The 23,242-nt window shown below is 41.4% G+C and overlaps 1 protein-coding gene across 1 annotated transcript in view; it reads right to left on the bottom strand.

The window, feature by feature from the left end:
* The window catches only part of LOC122539835 (uncharacterized), a 141,513-nt gene extending 123,335 nt beyond the window's left edge, over positions 1-18,178 (bottom strand). The window contains exon 1 of the mRNA XM_043674932.2: positions 17,123-18,178. Coding sequence (XP_043530867.2) covers positions 17,123-17,966 — 844 coding nt within the window. The 5' untranslated portion in view covers positions 17,967-18,178. The remainder of the gene's footprint in view (positions 1-17,122) is intronic.
* Between the last annotated feature and the right edge of the window lie 5,064 nt (positions 18,179-23,242).

Genomic DNA, 23,242 nt, shown 5'->3' with positions numbered 1-23,242 from the left:
AAGAAACTAATCATGTGGTGTTCCAATCCAAATCCTGGTGGATAACAGCATTTCAACACTCCTGGTTGGGTTGGATTTCTGTGAGACATTAGATTCTGTTTGATTTTACTAATTTCTTAATGAATGTGGTTCAAGGAGCGAGTGTCTAGGAGGGGGAGCGAAGGAGAATATCCTTTCTTCTTGACATAATTAATCATGACTCACACGATTAATTGTGTTTATACAAGAATGGTTACAATGGTGTTGTGTATGATCTGTAACTCTCTCTGTAGGACAAGCAATTTCTGATTTTACAGAAAACTTTATTTAAATACTAGACATAAAATTCCCACATCTTCGGCAATGCTCCTCACAGAACGAGGACAAGAGTTAAACAAGTACCCGAGACTTGAAAACCGAAGGCTGGAAATTCAAGGGTTAAAGCCACAGTTGAGCACAAAATTTGACATATACGTGGGAGACCTTCTCAACTCCAATGCAAAAAAATGTCTAGCCTGTCCACCCCCTTTCCTCATAAGACAACCTGCTCATTTCATGTATCAATCTATGAACCTCCTCTGAACCACTCCAATGCATTTATGTCCTGAAGTGGCTTGGCAAGGCTCTCAGCTCAAGGGTAATTGGGAATAGGCAATAAACATAGGTCTGACCAACGATGCTCACATCCTGTGAATAAATACGTTGGAAAACCTTTACAAGCACGCTGTACAGTGCAGAGTGGAGGAGGGTGGTGGACATTGTTAGAGGGGAAACCCTTGCTCATGCACTGATTCATTTCAGGTACAATATTGTATTATTAGGAAGCACATTAACAAGTAGAAATTTCATTCCCTCTATGACTGTTTTCATAAAGAAGTCCCTGTCAACATCTGCGGTTTAGTGCTGATGATCACTGTAGTTTGCGGCTAAGACACGGAGATCAGAAAGAATCTGAAGAGGAGGGTCAACAACTGAGTCATGATTAATTACAGGTTCCGTGTAGAGAAGGAAGGATATTCTCCTTCGCTCCCCCTCCTAGACACTCTCGCTCCTTGAACCACACTCATGAAGAAATTAGTAAAATCAAACAGGATCTAATGTCTCACAGAAATCCAACCCAACCAGGAGTGTTGAAATGCTGTTATCCACCAGGATTTGGATTGGAACACCACATGATTAGTTTCTTCCATTACGTCCAGCGTTCAGTCTCAGCTGCATTCACACCCAAATCTAAAATGGTAAGCAGCATCACAAAACTGACCCTGAGCTTCCACAAGCTGACAATGATTTGGCAGTGTCAGAGGATTCTCTGCTGCCATTGACCCAGGTGACAAATGACCGCCATGCACTTGGTGCAAGGAAAAACCTGGGAAGTTGCCCGGCAGCTCCCAACACCTCCCTCCTCAACCCTCATCACGCACCCTCCGTCTCCACCCACACTGTTCAGGTGAGTAAACAACTACAAAACAAAAAGCAAAAACAATTACTGGGAATCATCAAATAATGCCAATGGGTGGTTTCTAAAAATGTTCAAACTATGAGCAAAATTGAATTCCAAGACTTCACATGCCTGCTCAGGTGGATGTGCAAGATCCTGTAACAATGTTTTTGAAGAAGGAAAGCTGTGTTATCTCCAGAGTCCTGACCAATATATATCCCTCAGGCAATGTTAAATGACACAGATTATCTGATCATCACCGCATTGCTGTTTGTGAGAGTTTATCGTGTGTAAATTGACCACCACGTTTCTTACATTACAACAGTGACTACACTAAAGTGCTTAAAAGTGTTTAACGGTTGTGAAAGGTGCTATATAAATGCTTTACCTCTTGCCGTCTCAAAGCTCCAAAGTTTTATCTTTGAGATGGATGAGGAGACTGCGAGCAAGCTTTCTAACTAAAGAACCTTATTTGCTCAGCTAGACTTTCAAAAATGACAGTGTCACTATACTGCTGCCCTGATTGCAATGCTGAAAATGTGTTGCTGGAAAAGCGCAGCAGGTCAGGCAGCATCCAAGGAGCAGGAGAATCAACGTTTCAGGCACTCTGCCCTGATTGCAATGTTAGGATTATAGAATTAACTCTACTATTAGAAAAAAATGACAAGATATTTCATGTATATGCTGATATTAGAGTATCTGTCATACTTAAGGAAAACAAGGCTAGTTTAAAACCTACATTTCTATCTCTGTGTTAATCTTCTGCCTTCTTGTGAAGGCAGTTACCAACACCATTGCTCCATTTCTTGTCCAAAATGACCTTTGCATGTTTGAGTCTGAGTGAATATCAAGTGAAATTATTCAGTTAGAGAAGCATCACAGCCCAAGTCTAGCTTTCTTCTCAATAGACATGCACTGAATGCTTTTTCCAGCAATAAAATACTGTCTGATTCTGTTTTCCTCAGCCCTGGACCATTGATCTCAAGTGAAGCACCCCAACCATTCGCAATCATGTTTCACCCTTTTTTTTAACTTCTGCAAGATTAATTTTCCAGTCTTGACAAAAGAGATAATGTTAGTTCTGTACCTTGAGCATTGTTTTCGTCAGATGTCTTTTCGGAAGTTTGAATCAGCTGCACATCATCTTGTCTTATGGGCCGGGAGAGTGTTGTCACTTCAGGCTGCTGCATTGACTGAGTGGTTGGTGAGGTCTCATCCCCATACCACCACCATGACCTTGCTGGATGGTAGAGAGCAGAGAGCAGCAAGAAAGCCAGGAGACTGAAGAAGGAAGGAGGCATAGCAGGGGTGAGGCTCCCTCTGGAGTGGGTTTGAAACTGGAATGCAACCGCTTTTGAAAGAGACTTGTTTGGGATTGCTCAGATGACTCCGTGTCAACTTATTCTTCACAACATGCTCCTTATACTAGCTGGGAATCTGCTCTGAAGTCGGCAACAAACTCAAATTCGCCTCTTGAACATCTTGTTATCGTCCCCAAGTCCTGATAACATGTCAAGGATGACTGTCTGGCTCACTCCCAACAGCATCACAGACATTTGCTCTGTTTCAGAAGGCTGATGATAGCATACAGTCAGACAGAATGTAAGGCTACAACTTCACCATCTCCGATTAGTTTACTTAACTAATCGTTATGTATATAATCCACTTAATAAATTAACACACATTGGAAGGTGAATGTTGACATTTGCAATAATAAATTGCAGGTTACGTTCACACTGCTCACTGTAAGTTGATTCCTATCATTTTCTAAAAGGAAGTTCAGTTATTCTTCCTACTTCCCTGCCTTCCTGTTCATTTTCTAAAGTACTAAACAAAATCCAAGTAGAAATTGAATTCTTTCCAAACTGGTTCTTCAAGGTTTATTTCAGAAGTTACATAGTATGGTCAAAAGCATCACTCTATGGATTCCAGTCACTACTCTGCGAGCAATCCTATTCCCCAGTCACATTAAATGTCTAATACCAGTTTACAGTTCGCTCAGAGAGTATGTATTGCACTTTACATTCCCTGTTGTAGGCTGGGGATATATATGGAAAAAAGATGGCTTTGCATCATCCAGTTCCTTAGAATCCCTACAGTGTGGAAACAGGCCCTTCAGCCCAACAAGCCCACACCAACCCTCCAAAGAGTATCCCACCCAAACCCAATCCCCATTATTCTACATTTACCCCTGATTAATGCACCTGACCTTCATATCCCTGAACACTATGGGCAATTTAATTTGGCCATTTCACCTAACTTGCACATCTTTGGACTGTGGGAGGAAACCAAAGTACCTAGAGGGAACCCACACAGATACAGGGAGAATGTGCAAACTCCACACAGACAATCGCCAAAGGCTGGAATCAAACCTGGGTCCCTGGCGCTGTGAGGCAGCAGTGCTAACCACTGAGTCACTATGCCGCTCTCTCCATCAGGATGATGAAGAGCTTATGCTTGAAACGTCAACTCGCCCTCAGATGCTGCCTGACTGGCTGTGCTTTTCCAGCGCCACACTTTTTGACACTGATCTCCAGCATCTGCAGTCCTCACGTTCTCCTAGAGGAATCTCATCCACCCTGACTGCCAGCCACTGGTGTGTATTGGAAGGCTTGGCAGACTGATGCTCAGCCTGTTTGTCCAGGCTATGAACACACCTTCCTTAGCTTGGTGCTGGGATGAACCTCAAAATTGAATGAACCGGAATGAACCTGGGAATTCTGGCTCAGAAGAATGGCCACTATCCATTGTGCCCCATGACCACATCATCAAAGATCGTTATAGGATTGAATTCCCTTCATGGTTTAATATTGAGCCACATGTAATGACCCCAGGTTCTCTCGGAAAGGTTTCACCAGTCTGACTAGGCTAGGTCTGATGAAAGCATTCCACTGGCACCACTAAATTGAGTCAACTGCGGCTCAGTTGGTAGCCATCTTACTTCAGAGACATGTAGTTCCAGGTTCAAGTCCCACTCCTGAATCTGAGTGCAAAAATCAAGGCTCTCACTCAATGAGAGTGCTACTTTGTCAATGGTACTGACCTTTGAACAGCATGTTAAAGCAAGGCTTCACTTGCCTGCTCAGGTGGTTGTGAAAGATCCTGTGACAATATCTTGAAGAAGGAAAGCTGTTTTATCTCCAGAGTCCTGACTAATATCTATTCCGCAATCAACACTAAGTGACACAAATTATCTGATCATCACCGCATTGCTGTTTGTGGGCGCGCATTGTGTGTAAATTGACCTCCACATTTCTTACATTACAACAGTGACTACACTAAAGTGCTTTCAGGTGTTTAACAGCCAGGAAAGATGCTATATAAATGCAAATGTTTCTTCCAACCCATCTTTCTCATTTAGGTGCTAAGTGACCTATTGTGCAATTAATGCATTTTAGTTTAATTTTAATTTTACTATTACCATTTGAATTTAACTCATATCATTCTAGGTGCATATTGTATAGAACCTCAAGTCACAGACGCATTCAGCAGATTTCGATACAAATTTGATTTTGAAGACAGAATGGTCTAGCCATAAGGATGGAATGCAAATATGGATCAAAATGAAAGCAACAAACGGTAACAATTGAGAATTTCGAGGTGCAAGCTCCAGTGAGGGGTGGAGTTGTTTGTGTCCAGTTCACAGTACTGTAGTTGCGGAATGATCTGATGGAAGAGTGGTGACTGCCCTGATTGCTGACACCTTGTGGTATGCCAACTAGACAAAAGTGAGGACTGCAGATGCTGGAAATCAGAGTCTAGATTAGAGTGGTGCTGGAAAAGCACAGCAGGTCAGGCAGCATCCGAGGAGCAGAAAAATCAACGTTTCGGGCAAAAGCCCTTCATCAGGAATGCTGCCTGACCTGCTGTGCTTTTCCAGCACCCACTCTAATCTAGACTCTGATCTCCAGCATCTGCAGCCCTCACTTTTGCCTAATATTTGCACCATGCAAGTTCAGAGATAGCAATGATCATCTTGAACAAGACAGAAACTAACCATTACCCCCTGATATTTGATGCCATTAATATTGCTGAATCCCCCGCTATCAACATCCTGGGGATTATCATTGACCAGAAACTGAACTGGACTAATCCTTCCTGATGAAGGGCTTGTGCCCGAAACATCAATTCTCCTGCTGCCTGACCTGCTGTGCTTTTCCAGCACCACTCTAACCTAGACCTTGTGGTATGTGCCCTCTCTGCTAATTTGTGAACACATTACAATCAATCCTCTTGACTATACTGTGCCTAGGAGCTGTCAGTGATAGATGATAGACCACTGGTCAATCTAAACAGAATCACTGGTGAATAACGTTCCCTCTAAATATCTTTACTGCTCCACAGACCTCCTGAATCCTTGTGCAACAGCAGTTTCCAAAAGCAGAAACCAACGCATGCTGATTGGGAGCATCTAAACAAAGGCGTTTGTCTTCATGAACAAGATGATTTACTTCTTGCAACAAGTACTGCTTGCTTCCCTTCTCAGGCGTCAGGATCCTCGGGAGGTGTACAGAATACGCCTGCTCCATGCAATAGCTCATGTCACGTTTCTACTGTGGGAGATATCATCAGATTGGGTGGAGCTGATCCAACTTCAACATTAACTCTTTCACAGCCATTCACTTACACAACAGGCAGCAGCTCTTCCAACTTCTTGAAGGGGTTGGCCGGGGGAAGACTCTATTCCAGGAATAACTGGAGAATTACCGCATTGTGATATAATTTTGAATTGTAAAATGAAGCATTATTTAATAAAAGAAGTAAAAACTTTCTGTTACACAAACATGCCTGGGTATTAAACATACTTGTTTAATGATTTGGAGATGCCGGTGTTGGACTGGAGTGTACAAAGTTAAAAATCACACAACACCACGTTATAGTCCAACAGGTTTAATTGGAAGTACACTAGCTTTCGGAGTGCTGCTTCTTCATCAGGTGATAGTGACTATCACCTGATGAAGGAGTGACGCTCCGAAAGCTAGTGTGCTTCCAATTAAACCTGTTGGACTATAACGTGGTGTTGTGTGATTTTTAACTATATACTTGTTTAACACAGTGTTGATCTACGTTGCTTTAATCAAAGAGTCAGCTATTATAGAATGAGGCCATTCAGCCCATGTGTCTGACCTTTGGCAGAACTATCCAATTTGTCCCATATCCCTGCTCTTTCCCCATTGCCCCGTAAAGATTTTTGCCTTCAAATACTTTACAGTTCTATTTTGAAAATTAATATTGATCTACTCCCCTTCAGGCAGTGAATTTCAGATTACAACAACTTATTCAATGAGGAAATGTTTTCACATGTTGACTTTGAGTCTTTATCAATCAGCTTCAATCTGTGTCCTCTGGCTACCAATGGATCAGCCTGTGGAAATAATTCCTCTTCATTTATGGGAAAGGACACTGTTATGCATTCCCCAGTATGCTGCATATCTTATATTTTGCATTTATCTCAGAACAATGCCAAGATGATATTCATTCTGAACTAACCTTATTTTTATTATAATACTTTAAAATTTCATAAAACTTACAGGATTTTCTATATGCATGGTCACAGGCCAGAACTTCCTTTCTTGAGTGGAACTTTGTCAGTTTTCTTAGCTGTCTAGCTGCATTAACAAGCTTAAGCAATTAGGTAGAGTATACAAAGACTAGCTACAAGCCTAACCTGATCAAACACAGATTAGTCAAACTATTGAACTCCACAATAAATGATATGTCACACCTTTTGCATATCTTCTTGATCCTTTCTACTCTAAGGACAACAAATCCAAATGTGTCAGTTTTTTCAGACAGCTGAAGTTCCTCAAAGCTGGTAGTGGAGGCCAACTAAGACAAAATATAGAAGGAAAAGGAAAATCTAAATTGACAAAGAATTAAGTATGCAAATAAGAAATGATTGACTAATTTTAGTAAAGCATCAACAGCTTGAATTCAAACAATAATTTATCGGAAATTGCCCTGTGAATTTTAATATGAGAAAAAAAATACAATCTTGAGTTTGACAATTCTTTGATCTACCTCAACAAATCTTTATTACACACCTAATTGTAGAGCGGTACTCCAACTCCCTACCCACCTATCCCAGCCCTAATTCTCTTCCATCAAATTGATTCCAAGGTCAAACATTTGATTGGATAAATTCTCACTTAACCACCAGAGCATCTCACAGTGAACCACCACACCATCTTAATTCCCATAGCAACTCATTCCAACTGCTAACAAGGTAGCTTGCTGGTTAGCACTGCTGCCTCACAGCGCCATGGACTTGAGTTCAATTCTCAGGTGTCTGTCTGTGTTGGGTTTGCGCATTCTCCCAGTGTCTGTGTGGGTTTCTTCCAGGCTCTGGTTTCCTCCCACAGTCCAACGGTGTGCACCTTAGGTGGATTGGTCATGGTAAATCATCCATAATGTGGAGCCATGGTGGATTAGCCATTGTAAATGGAGGGTTCTGGAGATAGGGCAGGGGGCTTAGTTTTCGTGGGATGCGCTTCAGAGGGTCAATGCAGACTCAATGGGCTGAATAGCCTCTTTCTGCATTGTATGGATTCTATTATAACTCTGGTCTCCTGATGAGATCCCTCACAGATGTGGACAGCATGATCATTTCATTTGTTTACTCTCAGGATGGAGGTGATTCTGAAAGGCCACATTAATTGCTTGTCTCAAGGTGTCCTGAAGGGACGCTGTAGGCTTTTTTCTTGAACCACTGCGTTTCTTATAATGGTAGTGTTTCCATTATGGTTTTAAGCAGAATGTTTCAGGAAATTGAAACTGTGGAGGAACAATGCAATTAAGAGTGACCTGGAGGGGAATTTGGGAATGACAATGTTTCCTGTGATATTGGTCTTCATATTGATATAAAACACAAGGCAGGAAAGTAATCTTGAAAGATTTTGATCCCACCAGCTAATAATCTCATTCATTGCGATGATGTCTATAATTATATGGACCTTCAAGGTAAGCATTTAGATTAGTAATCCAAAGCAGGAAACCAAAATATCCTACTGTCAGAGATGTGACTAATTGGTTCCCCTAACACACAAACACATGCACACACACTCTCTCTCTCTCTTTCTCTCCCTCACACACACGCACACACAAACACGCACACACTCTCTCTCTCTTTCTCTCCCTCACACACACATACACACACACATGCACTCACAAACACACACACGCACGCACACACATACGCACACACACACACTCTCTCTCTCTTTCTCTCCCTCACACACATACACACACACATGCATTCACAAACACACACACACGCACACACATACGCACACACACACACTCTCTCTCTCTTTCTCTCCCTCACACACACATACACGCACTCACAAACACACAAACACACTCTCTCTCTCTCACACACACACATACACACACACACGCACTCACAAACACACACACATACGCACACACACACTCTCTCTCTTTCTCTCCCTCACACACACATACACACACACACGCACTCACAAACACACACACACACTCTCTCTCTTTCTCTCCCTCACACACACACACGCTCTCTCTCTTTCTCTCCCTCACACACACACACACAAGCACACACTCTCTCTCTCTTTCTCTCCCTCACACACAAACACACACTCACACAAGCACACACACTCTCTCTCTCTTTCTCTCCCTCACACACACAAACACACGCACACGCTCTCTCTCTCTTTCTCTCCCTCACACACACACGCACACTCTCTCTATCTTTCTCTCCCTCACACACACACACATACGCGCACACACAAACACACACACACACAAACACACACACACAAAAACACACACACACAAACACACACACACATATATGGGCTGAATTTATATTTGCAGACATATTCTATTTTGTTCAAAAAGCACACAATCTGTAGGCAGTCAGTCCATGTGACATTTTATAAATTCCTACATAGGAAATAGAACCAGTCTGACTCAAGATTGGGATACAGACAGACTCTAACCTCACAGCTTTAATGCATTGTCTGAGCTGAGATGTCACCTTTTTTTTAATATAAGACCTTAAGCTATCTCGAGAATGTGACTTACATCTGGGATTTACATGTTAATGAATCGAAACCTGCAACCCATTCTAAGAGATTAAGAATTAACAGCAATCTAGGTTTGTTCAATGCATCGCATCACTTGTATGACACTTTGATCTTTTACTATAAATTCTATGTCCTATGATCCTGCCCACTAGCTACCTGACTAAGGAGCAGCGCACCGAAAGCTTGTATTTCCAGATAAACTTGTTGGACTATAACCTATGTTGTGTGATTTTAAACTTTGTCCACCCCGGTCTGACACTGGCACTTCCACATTAAGATAGCTAAGGTAGTTATAGAGGAGTTAACTCACTACTTTACTCAATATGGATCACCAATTGCGATCCAGTCAGATCAAGATTTCACACTGTACGGTAGCCTTGCACATCATTTCTATCCAAACAGTCATCCAGTGTACACTTGAATGTCTCTGAGAAACTGGCAAGTTCCTGACGAAGGGTTTTTGCCTGAAACATCGATTTTCCTGCTCCTCAGATGCTGCCTGGCCTGCTGTGCTTTTCTAGCACTACTCTAATCTTGACTCTAATTTCCAGCATCTACTGTATCTACTTTTGCCTAAGTTCCTTCAGAACCAGAGGTAAAGAAACATTGGCCTTTGGCAAACCAGACAGTCTTTTCCAATACCAAGTGATGCCATTTGAGCTAAAGATGCTCCAGCAATTTTTTAGAGATTGAGGAATGAAATGATCCGAATTGTATAGCTTACCTTACAATTGTATGTTAACGGTGACATTTGGAAGGGCCATTTGAAACAAGACTAGCCTTGGGAAATTAGAACAGATTGATTTGGGGATAAACATTTCCAGAAGGGAACTTGTAAAGATGCCAGTCATCTACCTCAGGTACATGACAGGAGAAGGGCAGGTGCTGCCAAGAACAGCACTAGTCCAAACATTAGTGAAAGTTTCTAACTCCTCAAGCTTATTTTTATATTCATTTGTGGGATGTGGGTGTCTCTGGCTGGGTCAGCATTTATTGCCTGTCCCTAGTTGCCCTTGAGAAAGTGGTGAACCACTGCAATCCATGTGATAGATCATTATGCTGTGAGGGAGGGGAGTACCGGATTTGGACCCACTAAAGGAACAGTGATATATTTCCAAGTTAAGATGTTAAGTGGCTTTGTAGGGAACTTGCAGGTATCCCCATCTAGCTGCTGCCCTTGACTTTCTAGATAGAAGCGGCCATGGGTTTGGAAGGGAAAATAGGATATAATGAGACTTTTGGAGATGAATGGTTTTTATTTTGACTAATTTTACTCATTCATTAGATAAGGGTACCACTGGCTAGGCCAGTGTGTATCACCCATCCATAATTGCCCAGAGGGCAGTTGAAAGTCAAATACATTGCTGTGGGTCTGGAGTCACATGTAAGATCAACAGTTCCCTTCTCTAAAGGATGTTACTGAGCCAAATGAGCTTTCCCCCAACATTGACTGTGGATTCATGGATATCATTAGACTTGAATTCCAGATTTTTATTGAAGTCAAGTTCCACCATGTGCCATGGCAGGATATGGACCCAGGTCTCCAGAACATTACCTGGGTTGCTCAATTGGAGTCCAGTATTAATACCATGAGACCTCACCTCCACTTAATTATAGCTGCTTTCCTGATGCATAATTTCCAAAAGAAAGCTTGGTCAGGGAAGTGCCAGGCATCCTTTAAGAAGTTGGAAGTCATTTCGTTCAATGAATTTTAGGTCACATCCAATTTCTCTAAGCCCTACAAAGTAGCAATGGATGCTATTGGTTTGGGGGTGGGTACAGTTCTATCATAAGAAGATGGGTTGGACACAACAAACCTAGAAGGATATTTTCTAATAAGCTAAATCAGCATCAACAGAGAAACTCTCGCATGGAAAAATAAATCCTGGGATTGCTACTGGCACTTAAATATTTTGAAGTATATGTCCATAACGGCTACAGAGAGATAATGATATATACACAGGTAGTTCTGCAATAACGTGATTGGCTATAACGTGAATGATGAATTGTTCATGTTTGGATAACACAAACTTTCTACTGAATGAGTAGAGTGATTTTCTACTAGCAATTATCTACAATGTGATTTTCTATAGCGGCTTCCTATAGTGTGATTTTCTATAGCGCTTTCTATAGCGTGATTTTCTATAGCGCGAGGTCACAGAGGAACGTGTTGTAGCAGAACGACCTGTACTGATTATAATTTCTTAGGCTTTGTGAAAATATCAAAAGTTAAGGTACCAAATTCTATCAATGGAATTGCTATTACAGCCTTCTCTCTTAAAAATGTTCACGCTGCAGAGGGAAATGTTTGTTAAGAATGTAACTTAAATTATTTAAGAAATACAAAGATTCACAGAATAAATTAGATAAAGACCTGAAATAAGAATATGTGCAAATTTGTCTTAATATTTTTATAGTTTTGTTTTGTCTGCATTTTACAATACATTTAAAAATTATATTTTATATTTTCAAGCGATGTTATGAAGATGCTTGTTTTGAAGGATTGTGGAAAATAGATTTATTTCAACTTTCGTGGCAATAGCTAGACTGGCTTCTTTAAAAGAGGACATTGTAGCATCACAGTGGACATTAGAACCTTTTCTTTAAACAAGACTTCCGAAAAATCAACTTTTGTGAAAAATGCTTGCTTTGCAGGAGACCCTGTTACTCTACACAGGACTGTTCCAATACATTCCTGCAGGTATCTCATTATAGCATCTGTAAACTTGTGTTAACGTAAAGGTGTTCTTAATTCACTGTGTCTTAATTCACAGCAAGTTGCATTTATTGACCCTGTGCTCGCTGACTTGCTGGATGTCATTATCAATCGTCTGGAAAGTAATGGTGTGCCTTCAGATGATGTCACTGAGGGCAGTGCGTACATAAGAAGAAGGAGACAACAATGGTTAGACCCCTGGAGAACATCAGAGTTGTAGCAGATGCAAAAAGAGAAGCCAGTTCTGCTGGTTCTTTTGCTACCATTAGGTAGATAAAACGATTACCAGATGTAAGCAATCCCACCAATCACAATGAGAAGTGCCAGGTGAGGATGGTGTGGCCAGGCATGTCAAAGGCTGCCAACAGAAAATGGAAGACAAGGCAAGACAAACCTGAATCAAGAGAAACTAACAGGGAACTCCATGAAATGTGAGGACAGATTGGGTGCCGATATCACATCCAAGGAATTTTTGATTTGATTTATTATTGTCACATGTACCAAGAGATAGTGAAAAGTATTGTTTTGTGTGCTATCCAGGAAAATCACACCTAACACAAGTACATCAGGACAATAAAACAGAATGTAGAATATACTGTTACAGCTACAGAGATGGTGCAGAGAAAAATCAACTCTAATACATGAGGGGTCCATTCAGAAGTCTGATAACAGCAGGGAAGAAGCTGTTCTCAAATCTAATGGTAGATGTTTCCAAACTGTTGTATCTTCTGCCTGAGGGAAGAGGTGGAAGAGTGTAAAACTGGGGTGGGAAGGGTCTTTGTTTGTGTTGGCTGCTTTCCCGAGGCAGCGGGAAGTGTAAGTGGAGAAAATGGATGGAAAAAGTGAGGACTGCAGATGCTGGAGATCAGAGCTGAAAAATGTGTTGCTGGAAAAGCGCAGCAGGTCAGGCAGCATCAAAGGAACAGGAGAATCAACGTTTAGGGCATAAGCCCTTCTTCAGGATTCCTGAAGAAGGGCTTATGCCCGAAACGTCGATTCTCCTGCTCCTTGGATGCTGCCTGACCTGCTGCGCTTTTCCAGCAACACATTTTTCAGCTCAATGGATGGAAGGCTGGTTTTTGTGATGGACTGGGCTGTGTTCCCACAACTCTCTGTAATTTCTTGCAGTCCCTGACAGAGCAGTTGCCATACCAAGCTGTGGTGCATCAGGGTAGGATGCTTTCTGTGGTGTATCTACATAAATTGGTACGAGCCATCGTGGACGGGCCGAATTTCCTTAGCCTTCTGAGGAAGTAGAGACGTTGGTGAACTTTTTTGACCATAGCATTAACATGGATGGATCAGGACAGAATACTGGTGATTTTTACTCCTCGGAGCTTGAACCTCTCAACCACCTCCAGCTCAGCACCATTGGTACAGCCAGGGGCGTGGCCTCCACTCTGCTTCTTAAAGTCAATGACCAGCTCCTTTGTTTTGCTGACAGCATTGGAGAGAATGTTGTCTTTACACCGTGCCACTAAACTGTCTGTACTCTGTCTCTTCAGTGGGTTGAGATTTAACCCACTGTGGTAGAATCATCAGCAAATTTGTAAATGGAGTTTCAACTGAATTTGGCTGCATAGTTATGAGTGTGTAAGGAATATACTAATTGGCTAAATACGCAGCCTCGTGGAGTACTGGTGTTAAGGATTATGGTGGAGGAGGTGTTGTCACCTATCCTTACTGATTACAGTCTATGGGTTAGGAAGCTGAGGATCCAGTTACAGAGCGGGGAGCAGAGTCTTGGAGCTTGGAGATGAGTTTGGTTGGAATGATGGTGTTGAAAGCAGAGCTAATGTAAATAAATAGAAGTCGAGAGTATGGTGCTGGAAGAGCACAGCAGGTCAGGCAGCACCCCACCTTTGCTTCTAATCTCCAGCATCTTCAGTCCTCACTTTCTCCAAGGCAATAAATAGATTCTAACGTAGGTGACCTTGTTATCCAGATGTCGCAGGACTGAACGGAGGGTCAGAGTGATGGCGTTCTGCCATATGACTTGGAGAGGAAAGGGAGGTTGGAACTGCGATGATGGTTCGGAAAACTTGAGTTTTGTTATGAGGAACAGGGTGACAATGTGCTAGTGAAGGACAAAGTGACCGCACTTGAAGAAAAGAGAATTGTTTACAATGTCAACTGACATGGGGGCCAGGAAGGGAGGTTGGATGGTCAACAATTTAATGGAATTAGAATCAAGGGAGCAGGAAGTGAATCTCATGGATAAGATGAGCTAATGAGGCCTTGAGGGAAGTTCAGAGACAACCTCAAGAAAGTTGCAAGTTCAGGGCTAGACCAAGGGGAGCAGTAACCTGGCCAGGTGGATTAATGTGAGCGAGTTGAAGCTGATGGATTGTCTCAATCTTTGTGACAAAAATGTCCATGTTCCTGGGACTGAGATGAAACAGGATGGAGGTACAGTGGCTTAAGAAAATGGAAATATTAATTCAGTTTTCAGTAGTAGAAAGAAAGAAAAACTGGCATTTATATAGGAGCAGCAACAACAAACACCAGACCTCTCCAAGCGTTTGAAGGCCAATGAAGCATAGAAGATAGGAGCAGGAGTAGGCCATTCAATCCCTTAAACCTGATTCAATATGATCAGTCCTCACTTTCTCCTCAATATGATCATGGCTGAATACCCTTATTCCAATCTCTTTCCATATCATTTTCGCCCTTTAACCACAAGAGCTATACCTACCTTGTTCTTGCATGTTATTATCCCAGACCAGAATGCCAAATTTATATTAAGATCTGGCTAGGAACAAGTAACTTTTAAAAGTAGACAAGATGTGAGATCGACATGTCTTAAGAAGAGAATAAAGACACAAGATTCCGTGTCTTTGAATAAATAACAGTAAACTTTACTACATAGTGTGAGAACCTTGAGATAATCTCCAAGATATGCACAACTTCTATTCTCATACCCAGAATTAACATGTGGCAAAAATGGCTAACAGACTGTGACTGAATATCCCAATCACCCAAATCAAATAGCAAAATTGATTAAGACAGATCCCACTGATTTTGTAGCAATTCCTCTGAGACATTAATGACACAGTTGGTCATTCAAACTCACTAAACTTGACAAGTCCTCACTTTTGCCAATCTGACTTTGAAACTTCTTTTCAAGAGCTGCTCAGTCATGGACTACCTCAACAACTGCTCTTAATTTGCTTGATTATCCTTGTTTCCTTGCTCTACACTCCCTTAGACATTTTTGAAAGTGCAGCCCAGTACTCACTCACTGATATAACTCCATTGAGAAGTATCTTCACCAGGCTAGAACTGCCCTTTTGTATTTGGTCTAAGTTTTCATCTTGCTCAATTGCATCAAGTGACTAAAGCTTGCGTACTTTTCAACTCTGTCTCTCAGCTGGACTGAGGTATTAGTGGTATACCGCTCCTTCTGAGCCCCAACCATTCCCAGGACCTTTCCAACACCATAATTCCAACACTAAGCTACCTACTAATCTTACGCCTGAGTCCTAACCCTGGACATCCAACTTTTCACAGAAGGTATGTAATTAGTTTGCCTCCTCAACAGTATCATTAAAAGCAGCACCAACTACAGTACATTATGTCAACATCTCTGTCATATGCTCTCTGGCTTCTTCACCGTACGTAATCTTTGAACCACTCTTCAGTGACTCCTGAACAGTTCTGAGTGACTTAGTGTAAACCTTGCAATAAACTTAACCCCTATTACTAGGCAGAATTAAATGGAGCTACCCAGCAACTCCTGCAACATTGTGCACTCTGAATGTTAAAATGCACAGACTGCTGGCTTCCCCTAGTACAATTAGTTACAACATGAAACGGATCTCATCACAAGTACTCTCAAAGTGTAGCCCCTGTTGTGATGCTGGAAATTGGGTAGATTTGCACACTGCAAACTCCCAAAACCAGGATAATGAGCAGATAATCTGCTTTTGTGATGTTGATTGAAAGATCGATACTGGGAAAGACACTGGGAATAATTCCCCTGAACTTTCTCAAGAAAATGGCTGAGTATCTCATACATCTACCAGAGAAGAGAGATGAAGGCTTGGCTTAACACCTCATCCAAAAAATAATGCAGCATACCCTCTGTGAGGCTTAAAGTTACTGAAGTCCTAGAGGACCATAATGAGAGAGGCAGAGAGAGACAACTGGTGGTGCCTTAAATCTGCGGGTCACCACACCTAAGGTAAAGGGAGAGGTTGAGAATGGGGGCCTTTATAGAAATCTCAGCCAATGTAAGGATTGAACCCTGGCATAATTCTGCATTGCAAACCATTTGTCCACCCAACTGACCCTTATACTTTCTTGGTACTGGAATCTTCAGCTTTGAATTTTGTACTTGAGTGAGCCTTGAACCATAACCTTCCCACATAGAAGTAGCAATGCTACCAACTGAGTTACGCTGTGCTGAGGGCCAGAGGGTGGGGACAGTTACTGTCAAATAGTTGGCTCATGGTTTCATCTCACTAAGGTCCATTCTCCTGTACAATGGAGACATTTTTGTTAATTCAGGATGCCTCAGCAACAGGTTTAGAAGAAAACGATTTATTAAATGAGCATAAAAAAGAAGAGCAACAGACTGTTAATGTCAGTTCTCAATGCAGCGATCAACAGTAAGAAACCAAAGGAGAATGTATGGCTAGATAAAGAAGACTAGGTACAGCAAACGAGCTGATTTGGAACTGGTGTGGGTAGAAGACAAGGCATTGAGGGTGGATTAGTGGGGGGTTGGTGGTTGTTGGGGATGGGGGTTGTGGAGAGAATTAAGAGATTGCAGTCATGTCACAAATAACCATCAAGTGTTCTGTTTTTGACAATAACTCAAGAAAATTCAAAACTCTTGCTCAACTCAAGAGCTTTGTGTATTTAAAATACAAAGAGTGAACAAGGAAGTGAGAAAGAGAAAGATTTATGCAAGCTTTCACTGACCTGGAGGAGATGATGACTCGTCCTCTGGTGCTGCAGTTGTGAAGGGTGAAACAGAGCTGAGAGATTCAATCTTCACTTTTTCTTTATCTTCTTCACGTTCCAAATCATAATCAACTGGTCTAGGGCTAACATCAAGTTTGAAGAATGCAGTACTTTGAGTGACTTGACTCACTTTGTCCATGGTTGTTGCAGTTTTGGCAGATTGAGCAATTGCAGCTTGAGTTGATGCAATTTCTGCAGGTTGCATTGTGGTACTTTCTGCGGCGCGAGTTGTTGCAATTTTTGCAGCTTGATCTGTTGCATCTTTTGCAGGTTGAGTTGATGCAATTTCTGCAGGTTGCATTGTTGTACTTTCTGTGGCTCGAGTCGTTGCAATTTTTGCAGCTTGATCTGTTGCATCTTTTGCAGGTTGAGTTGATGCAATTTCTGCAGGTTGCATTGTTGTACTTTCTGCGGCTCGAGTCGTTGCAATTTTTGCAGCTTGATCTGTTGCATCTTTTACAGGTTGAGTTGATGCAATTTCTGCAGGTTGCATTGCTGCAATTTTTGTGACTTGACCTGTTGCATCTTTTACAGGTGGAGATGATGCAATTTCAGCGGGTTGAATGCCTGCCGTTTCTACAGGCTGCGTTGTTGCAGTTTGTGTAGGTTTAGTTGTTACAATTTCTGTATGTTGAATGGCTGCAAGTTCTACAGGTTGGGCTGTTGTAATCTGTGCAGGTTCAGTTGTTGAAATTTCTACCTTCTTTCCAAATTCTAAAATATTCCACCACTGGGCGCTTCCAGGAGACAGCAAGGCACATAACACAAAAAGATTCAAGGCTTTTGAGAATTCCAAAGCCATTTCTATGTTTCCTGTGATGGTTCAGACAGAGGCAAGAAAGATCCTAACCACTGATTCACTCACCTCTTCAGAAGCATGTTCCCGTGTACAGAATGGAAAAAAATACCAGGGGAACCTTGTTGTGAATGAGACTTCTGGCTTGACACAATTTTGATTCAAATCAAGCCACCAGTTTTTGCTACATAGATTAACCTTTGAAACTTTGAAACCTGAGTATTTAGACCCACCCTTTCAGTATCAGATACTTACTCATGAACAGATTACTGGTATTGACTTGCACCAATGACTGACAGCCTGAACTTGAGTCTCAATTGGTTATGCCAAAGAAGACAAACCATGATTGTAGTTTGGTCTTTCTGGTTGGACACGCACGCCAGTCACTGCCAAGCAGTTCAAAGAGATTGTTTATTAATCACTTCGAACTACATAAAAACAAATTTTTTAAAAATCAGTGTGATCGCTGCTTTTGGAAAGTTTCCCATTCATGTACAAAACTTTCTAATGGATTTGCTCTTTGTGATGTCATGTAAGTCACTCTTGAATGATACCAAGTAGGAACAGATATACCGAAAGAGACCAATACACTTTGTCTGTATCTGAGAGGTAGATGTTTCACTTTTTAAAATTTTGTTTAGTAAGCAGTACAATAAACCCTCACCGTTCACCATTTGTGAATTAGCAAATTAGTTTGTACTGCATCATCTATTGTGAAGCCAATGTCTGCTTTTTCATAGTGTCTAGTAGCCAAGAGTGTCACGCAGGTGAAAAGGGACTTGATAATTCACACATAAAGTTGGAACTGACTCCTGATTAAGGTTGACACTGTCCTGTTTGCTTTAGGGAATATCTCCAGGACACCCGCACCAATAAACCACACCGCCCTGTGGCCCAACATTTCAACTCTCCCTCCCACTCTGCCGAGGACATGGAGGTCCTGGGCCTCCTTCACCGCCACTCCCTCACCACTAGATGCCTGCAGGAAGAACGCCTCATCTTCCGCCTCGGAACACTTCAACCCCAGGGCATCAATGTGGACTTCAACAGTTTCCTCATTTCCCCTTCCTCCACCTCACCCCAATTCCAAACTTCCAGCTCAGCACTGTCCCCATGACTTGTCCTACCTGCCTATCTTCTTTTCCACCTATCCACTCCACCCTCCCCCCCGACCTATCACTTCATCCCCTCCCCCATTCACCTATTGTACTCTATGCTACTTTCTCCCCACCCCCACCCTCCTCTCACTTATCTCTCACCCTTCAGGCTCTCTGCCTGTATTCCTGATGAAGGGCTTTTGTCCGAAACGTCGATTTTACTGCTCCTCGGATGCTGCCTGAACTGCTGTGCTCTCCTAGCACCACTAATCCAGAAACTGTCCTGTTCTTGCTCACCGCTAACACATCCAATGGTCTTTGGCTGAGGAAATATGAATAAGTGATGTGTAGTAACATAGAGCCTGAAGGTGTTTCAGTTGTTTTAAATCTTAAGCTGTTATACACCTGTATGTCTGATGGATCATTTAATGGGATACACCGTAATCCTCCAACTTACAGGAAACAAATTGATGGAGGACGCGCAGGAATGAAGTCAGAAAAGGAATTGGACAAGTTGCAACTTGAGCAAAAAGGAAGGATTGACAGGAACAAAATTTTTGAATGGTTAGGAATCATTGTTTAAATCAAGCAATTCAAAGACAACAGTGAAGGTGACAAATGAAAAAAGCTTTCATGATGATTCATAGCTCTCAAGAACAAGAGTGGCCAGAATGCTGAAAGATTCAGCATAAGGACATTCAGAATTTCCGATCATTGATAACTGTTAGGAAATAAATATACAGATGACCCTTCAGTCTTATGAAACCATCAATATTATGTAAGTTCAAAATACAGTGACAGCTACTTGGGGTGAAATAAATGTTTAGGACTTGGGTGGCACTGTGATTTAGGATGCTCCCAATAGTTTTTGTGTTTGGATGTTAAGAAATGCCACTGATTTTTTTCTGGTTATAAGCTCTGCGATAAGGTGAGCTCAAAGGATATTGTCGAGATAGGCGTAATAAATATATAGATAAGCCCTGAGGTGTGTTGCAGTGTAAAGGTGACCTCAGAAGCTCATCTATGTATTCATTAAACATGACCTGTAAAATATGATTGAGATGAGACGCTGTTGAAACCTTGAAACTAGTACAGCTCTGTGCATGCTGATCTGGAGCCTTAACATCATGTACGAGATTTTTTAATGAACATTGTTTAAGAGTAACTCAGAAGGCTAACCTGAGCTCATATGAACATAGAACATCAAACAGTACAGCCGAAGGGCCGAAGGGCCTGTTTCCACACTGTAATGTAATCTAATCTAGCACAGTACAGGCCCTTCGGCCCTGGATGTTGTGTCAATCTTTTATCCTACTCTAAGATCAAACTAAGAACAGAAAACTCCTGAATAAAACAGCTAATAACTCAATTTGTAAAGAGCATATATCTAGAGCACAAAGTTTTGTTACAAAAACAACACTTAATTTCTAATAAATGACAAAATAAACCTAATCAAAAATGACAACAATAAATGGCAACGTTATAATAACAGCTGATATTCATAGTGGTCAAGTCAGATCCCAGTCTTGATGGATTTCCGAGGCGGAAGATAAGGTGTTCTTCCTCTAGGTGCCGGGTAGAGGAGGAGGCCAAGGACCTGCATGTCCTCGGCAGAGTGGGAGGGGGAGTTGAAATGTTCGGTCACGGGGCGGTGGGGTTGATTGGTGTGGGATTTTGAAAGGAGTCTAGTTAATGAACAATGGCAATCATGTAAGGAAATAATTCACAGACATTTGCCAGTGAGCAAGAAGAATTCTAGGAAGGGCATAAACCAACCATTGTAAACCAAAGATGTTACAGATAATTTCAAATTAAAAGAAAAATAACATACAAATTGGCAAAGATTCTTGGTAAACCAAAAGATTGGTTAGGTTTTAATAGTGAACAAAAATGACCAAAAAGTAATAAAGAGGAAGAAAATAGCAAATAATATAAAAACAGATAGTAAGAGTTTCTTTAAATGTATAAAAAGGAAGAGAGAGGCCAAAATGAATTAGGGCACTTAGAGAATGAGACTAAAGAAATAATAGTTCATAGAATCCATAGAATCCCTCCAGTGTGTAAACAGGCCCTTCGGCCCAACAAGTCCACACCAACTTGTGTAACCCCATCCAGACCTATTCCCCTATCTTATTACTGTACATTTACCCCTGAATAATGCACCTAATCTACACATCCCTGAACACAATGATAATTTAGCATGGCCAATTCACCTAACCTGTGCATCTATGGACTGTGGGGGCAAACTAAAGCACCCGGAGGAAACCAGGAAATGGCAGAGAAGTTGAATGAATAGTTTGTTTCTGTCTTCATGGTACAGTATATTAAGGACATGCTAAAAATGCAAATTAACAGGCAACATATGGGGAGGAGGCAAATACAAAAACTGTTGCTGGGGGTGGCAAGGTGGCTCAGGGGTTAGCACCACTACATCATGGCACTAGGGACCTGGGTTCGATTCCAGCCTTGGGAACTTTCTATGTGGAGTTTGCACATTCTCCCCAAGTCTGTGTGGGGTTCCTCCAGGTGCTCCAGTTTCCTCTCACAGTCCAATGATGTGCAGGTTAGAGGGATTGACCATGCTAAGTTGCCTCTATTGTCCAGGAATGTGCAGGCTAGGGGGATTAGTCATGGGAAAATGCAGGGTTACAGGGATAGGGTAGAGGAGTGAGTCTGGGTGGGATGTTCTTTGGAGGATCAGTGTGGACTCAATGGGCTGAATGGTCTGCTTCCACAGTATTGGGATACTATGATTCAAAACATATTCAGGAAACAAATAGAGCTAAAGCTTAATAAGTTCCCTGCTTCTGATGGGTTGCATCCTAGAATTCTAAAGGAATTAGCTACAGAGATTATGGATTCACTGATAAAAATCTCTCAAGAATCCTTAGATTACAGAAAAGTCCCAGATGATTGAAGAACCTTCAATGTGACACCCTTATTCAAAGTGGGAGGGAGACAGAAAACAGATAACTGTTAGTTTATGTAACATCTGCTATTGGGAATATGTTAGAGTCTATTGTAATGGGCAGAGCAGTTGGAAGTGCCTAATCTAATCAAGTTTGACTTCACGACAGAAAATCATGCCTTGACACACGTGATGCACTTATTAGAATTCTTTGAAGAGATAACAAGCATAATAGATAAAGGGAACTGATAAATGTAATATATTTGGATTTCCAGAAGGTGTTTAATTAGTTACCAGACGTAATACTATTTAATAGGATTAGAGTGACATGGTTTGGAGATAATACATTAGCATGGCCAAAGGATTGGTTAACTAATGGAGAAAGAGAGTTAAGATTGAGGGGACACTTTCAGGATGGCAACTTTTAACCAGCCGCATGCCACAGGTATCAGTGCTGGGGATCACAATTATTTATAATATCTTAATGATTTGGTTGAGGGAAGTGAATGTGCTATCATCATTGAGGTGATACTAAAATAAGTGGAAGGCAAGCTGTGAGGATTACACAAAGTGTCTACAAAAGTTAATTGCATGGCCAAAAACTTAACAGATGGAATATAATGTGCGAAAGTATCAAGTTATGCCTTTTGGCAAGAAGAGTAGAGGAGCTGAATATTATTTAAATGGTGAAAGACAAAGAGATTTGAAGGTCCTCATGCATGAATCACAAAACGTCAGCATCCAAGATTAGCAGCTAATAGGCATGGCATATGGAATACTGACCTTTATTTCTTTAAAGTAAAGCATGACTTCAGAAATTATGACAAATTAATTATTAAACTCCCTCGTAAACAGAGATGAAAGCCCACATGCCACGAGTTCAAATTCCAAACTCTATAAAACAAATGATATAAATTCTTTAAAAAAATAAGAACAACATACATCACATTTAACCATTTTAAAATGGATTTGCGAAACAAAAATGGACTTGCAGGAAATCCAGTTAGCATCTGTTGAGGGAAAACTAAGCATTCCTTCAGGTAATTTATCTTTTCATAGTTGCTGATTTGACTTGCTCTGTGTTCTTAGTATTCACTATTTCTGTTTCAGATTTCCGGCACTTGCAGTTTTTTTTCTTTCCATTCCAATTGTTCCCCATTGTGTAGCTCAACCTGATATCCTTCAGTTGACTATTCCACTGGGAATTGTACACACATAGCATTAGGTGCAGCATATGACAGATAAAAATGTAATTTAGCAATTTAACAAGTGATTCA

This window comes from Chiloscyllium plagiosum, unplaced genomic scaffold (assembly GCF_037043375.1).
Source record: "Chiloscyllium plagiosum isolate Xiang-an unplaced genomic scaffold, Cpla_swu_hap1 HiC_scaffold_32, whole genome shotgun sequence".
In the NCBI taxonomy this organism is placed as follows: Eukaryota; Metazoa; Chordata; class Chondrichthyes; order Orectolobiformes; family Hemiscylliidae; genus Chiloscyllium; species Chiloscyllium plagiosum.
This window is presented reverse-complemented; position numbering and strand designations above follow the sequence as displayed.